General features: G+C 34.8%; 1 protein-coding gene across 1 annotated transcript; it reads right to left on the reverse strand.

The window, feature by feature from the left end:
* Positions 1 to 1485: 1485 nt before the first annotated feature.
* LOC131518187 (olfactory receptor 4K14-like) lies at positions 1486 to 2424 on the reverse strand. Its single transcript, XM_058740782.1, has one exon. It carries the CDS (start codon positions 2422 to 2424, stop codon positions 1486 to 1488), a length of 939 nt encoding a protein of 312 aa, XP_058596765.1.
* Positions 2425 to 5147: the final 2723 nt, after the last annotated feature.

A 5147-nucleotide genomic window follows, 5' to 3' on the forward strand; every position in this document is an offset into this window, starting at 1 on the left:
TATTATTGACTTAGGTTCTCTGATTCTATTAATTGACTCAGTTCATGATCTCACAGTTTGTGAGTTTGAGCCCCACATCGGGCTCTGTGCTGGCAGCTCAGAGCCTGGAGCCTGCTTCCAATTCTGTCTCCCTCTCTGCCCCTCCTCTTCTCATGCTATGTCTCTCTCTTTCTCAAAAATAAACAAACATTAAAAAAAAAAAGAAATAATTTTCTATTGTATTGGGTAGTGTTATTTAATAAGTGAAGAGTCTTGGAATTCAAATTGATCTATAAATCCTAAGAGAAGGAAAAATAAGACTGTGTTATCTTGAAGAACTTTAATTCACATTTCTGAGTCTCATTTTCTTATTCATAAATTGGAAATAATAAAAGCACTTAAATTAATGCATATAAAAGAGTGGCGTAGAGTAGGCATTCAAGGAGGATCAGTGCATTATTTTTATTGTCATTTTGTTGTTTTTTGTTTTGATGTTAAGAGGAATAAAACCTGTGTATGTACTAAACTTTTTTTCTGACTTTTATGGTTGATTCTTCCAAGTGAATTTCAATCCACTTAATTTAAAATTCTGCAAGAAATAAAATAAATTTTATTTGTAAGTTGAAACTTAGGAATTTCTTTTAATGACAAAGGCTGCACTTCAATATGCCACGATCAATAAATGTTATGGGTATTTGAATGGATAAATTATCCTTTATATATTCATTAAAATATATTTATTGACTGTTTATACATTAACCAATATACTAAGTACTGCTATTTCAAGAATTGGTCAGGTAAGGCATGGCTCTTGCCCTTGAAGAGCATACATTTTAGGACTTTTACACAGATGGTTAATAATAGTTTGAAGCATAATAAATATTAGTCCTTGAGACTGAGATAACCAAGGGAAATATCATTAGGTTTTACCTTTTTTTTTTTTTTTACATTTATTGAGTTAATGGAAATGAAACACAGAATATCCTTCACTCTATGATTTTACCACTGTTGTCACATTCTCTCTAGTTTTTTCTCCCACTGCTTCCCATTGGTATTTGCATGGAAGCTAAGTTAAAGAAAAAATAATAATTGAGTTACCTCTTGACAAGAAGTTGGGTGAAAGGTTTGAGAGAAGGAGTCAGTGTTATAGGAGTACTTTCCAAATGGAGTCAGGAGAAAATTCAAGAGAAATTTAAGATACTATCCATCAGGATGGATGGATGGCTTTGTTGAATGAATTTTAGATTCTCAATTAACATAGTTAAAGTCATAGGAAGACTGATTAGACAATTCCCTCAGAAAGAGGGATCATTAGTGTTTGGGCTTTAGGGATATATTTTGTGGTGTTCTACTGGATGATTAATAAATGTTGCCATTTCTTGAATTATATTTACCCTATTCCTGCACTTGGAGACAACTATAATATGTAGAAATAAACTGAATGCCTAGAATTTTCAACTTATTTTACAAGGTCAATGTATTATCAATGTGAAGGTCTTTGGGGCATTAAATATTTCCCTTGTAATGCATATAATATCTTCTGAATCTCTTCATGGCATCTTTAATCTCTTTGTTTCTCAGAGTATAAATGGCTGGATTTAGGAGAGGTGTAATAACAGAGTAAAACACAGCAAGAAATTTGTCCACCCAGGTGATGCTGAGTGGCCACACATAGATGAAGATGCAAGGCCCAAAGAAGAGCACCACCACTGTGATGTGGGCAGTACAGGTAGAGAGTGCCTTGGAAGCACCAGTTTTAGTGCTTTGGCGGATGGTGAGAAGAATATATGTATAGGATATCAACAACAGGATAAAGCAGGTCATGGCTAGAACCCCACTGTCAGCATTCATTAATATTCCCAAATTGTAGGAATCTATGCAGGCAAGCTTGATTACCAGTGGTATGTCACAGAAGAAGCTGTCAATTTCCCTGGGGCCACAGAAAGGCAATTGCACAATCACAGCCATCTGACTCATGGCATGCACAAAGCCAATGCTCCAGGAAGTTACCACCAGACTAGTGCATTTTTGCAGGCTCATCATGGCCGAATAGTGGAGTGGCTTACAGATAGCCACATAGCGGTCATAGGCCATTACCACCAAGAGTACCATCTCACCCCCTCCAACAAAATGTACATAGAGGATCTGGCACATACACCCTCCAAAGGAAATAGTCTTGTTCTCTCTGAGAAAGTCTGTGATCATCTTTGGAGTGGTGACTGAAGAAAGCCACATATCAACAAAGGACAGGTTGGCCAACAAGAAATACATGGGAGAATGAAGATGGGAATCAGTGATGATTAGGATCATGATGAAAACATTTCCAGATACAATAAGCAGGTAAAGCATAAAAAATATGATTAGGAATAAGACCTGCATATTCCATGAGTGGCAAAGTCCCAGAAGCACAAATTCTGACACTATAGACAAATTTCCTTTATCCATTTTATTCACTGTGTCCTCTAAAATAACCTAGGAAGAAGGATAGATTGTCAGTTAGTGGTGTGGGAATGGGTCCTTAACTTTTAGTATTTAATTGAAATTCTATTTCATTTAAATTTAAATTTCCTCAAAAATTAGCATTTATACCTGAAAGTGGAAAATATAACTGGGAAGACAAATATTGGCAAAATATTCCTGACATTATGCCTTTTTTTTTTAATTCTCAAGTTATTTAACATACAGTGTAGCCTTGGCTTCAGGAGTAGAATCTAATGACTCATCACTTACATATGAAAACCCAGTGCTCATCCCAACAAGTGCCCTTGTTAGTACCCATCACCCATTTTCCCTACCCACATCAACCCTCAGTTCTCTGTATTTAAGATGCTTTTAGGGTTTCTCTCCTCTCTGTTTTTATCTTATTTCTCCTCCCCTTCTCCTATTATCATCTGTCAAGCTTCTCAAATTCCACAGATGAGTGAACCTCTTTTATAAAACACCATAAACCTAATTTTTTTGCTTATTACTATAAAATATATGTTGGAACAGTCAGTAGGAGAAAAGCTATATAGAAAACCTTATAATAAATACCATGGCATGATAATTTAAATGCAAAATCAGGCACATAATTTATCATTAAGATCACAGTTAAATGAAATTCACTTAGTAAACTAAATATATTAGAAAAAGATGTCTGTGGGGAATTAGATGAAAAGTGATTAACCACAGAGGAAGGTAACTCAAGAGTCTGACTTGAAGTCTGAATGGAAGCTTGTTATACTCAAGCTTATCCATAGAGAATGTTTATTTTCATTTACAGTTGACTTATGAACAACACAGGATTGAATTCTGTGGGTCTATGCAGATTTTTGTCAATAGGCACAGCACTGTAAATGTATTTTCTCTTCTTTATGATTTTCTTAACGTTTTCTTTGGGTGCCTGGGTGGCTCAGTCGGTTAAGTGTCCGACTTTAACTCAGGTCACGATCTCACGGTCCATGAGTTCGAGCCCCGTGTCGGGCTCTGGGCTGATGGCTCAAAGCCTGGAGCCTGCTTCAGATTCTGTGTCTCCCTCTCTCTCTGCACCTCCCCCATTCATGCTCTGTCTCTCTCTGTCTCAAAAATAAATAAACGTTAAAAAAATAACGTTTTCTTTTTTCTAGCCCACTGCATTGTAGTAATGCAGCATATAACATGTAAAAAATACAAAATATCTTTCAATCACCTCTATTATTGCTAAGGCTTTTGGCCAACAGTAGGCCATTGGTTGAATTTTGGTTGATTCAAAAGTTGTGCAAAGATTTTTGACAGCATGTCAACCATATATCAATGGATGCCATGAAATCCCTAGCTTTAAAAATATTGCCATACAAGTTTCAAATACATATAAATGTTATTTAGAGGATGTGAATAAATTGTAGACATATGGAGTCAGAATACATGTTTGCTAGTGCTGAGTGAGCATGAAGTTAAAACTTCAGAGATCACCAATTATTTATCTCTAAATATATATTTATAATTTTTTTTATTTTGTACAAATATGTAAATACAATAATATTGTTTATATTCATCCTTAAGTAAATTGATTGTTTTTTCACTGGATGGTGGAAAGCTAATTGTATATCTCTCTTCTCCCTTTATTATTTCTTTCCCTTTGCTTTATTTTTTGTGTGTCTCTTCTTTTTTTACCCTTTGAAATCTTAACGGTGATGCCAAAGAGAGCAGAACTGTGAAAAACATTACCTCATCATGAACACTAGTTTCCCCTTCCCTTATACTGAGAACTCAGAAGCACAGGATAGAAATGAAGAAGATATTCCTAAAGAATTAGGTAAAGCACACATTTGCTGGGGACAAGGGGACATGTGTTAGTATTCTCATAACTTACAAGTTAACATATCCTCCATGATAGAGACTTAATTTCTAAAGAAAATATGCTGATATTACACCCAGTAGACTTATGTCCCCTGAGAAACTTGAACAATTTGGCCTTTACCTTGAAATTTAATTTTTGTCAAGACAAACACCTTTCTGGGATTAGTTGTCAATAACTAGTTCCATGTGTTTTGGAATAAATGATGTAGAAGATAGCTAATAGCAAAAGCATGATTTCAGTTGTGTTTGAGAAAGGATTTTGCAAAAGATGAATATGTACATGGTGTAGTGGTGAGCATAGCTGCCTTCCAAAGATGAATATGTACATTGCTAGGGAACAATTTACCAATAAGAAATCCTCCTGTTTTTTAATCAGTTTTGAAATTAATATTCCACAATATTGGTATATTATATTACATATGAATATTAATCCAATAAATAGGACAATAAGTAGAATGAACATGGACTTTTTAATTAGTCCAATCTGGTCTGAAATATAACTCTACTGTTGACTCTGTGACCTTGAGCTAAACTCATTTCTGTTTCCATTTCCTCATCTGTTGAAAAGGGAGAACTCAATTTAATAATAGACTTATTATGACAAGGCAATAAGTATACAGAAAGCACTTAAATTTTTCCGGTACTCAGTGCATGATTAGTAAATATTAGTTATTTCCCTTCTTTGTTCATTAAAATGCAACTTAAAGCAGTACAGTGTCTAAAACCTACTAGCAGCAATCTTAATCAACAGCCAACTAGTCTTTGTAAGCAAAATACATGGTACCACCTTTTTAGAAAAAATGCCTACCTCTTAGGTTTTCTCTAAATTAACAAGCAAATTCTTAGCAAGC

This window comes from Neofelis nebulosa, chromosome 7 (assembly GCF_028018385.1).
Source record: "Neofelis nebulosa isolate mNeoNeb1 chromosome 7, mNeoNeb1.pri, whole genome shotgun sequence".
In the NCBI taxonomy this organism is placed as follows: Eukaryota; Metazoa; Chordata; class Mammalia; order Carnivora; family Felidae; genus Neofelis; species Neofelis nebulosa.

Excerpts from the sequence above, each read along its gene's own strand:
- LOC131518187 (XM_058740782.1), bottom strand. The coding sequence starts at position 2,424 with ATGGATAAAGGAAATTTGTCTATAGTGTCAGAATTTGTGCTTCTGGGA.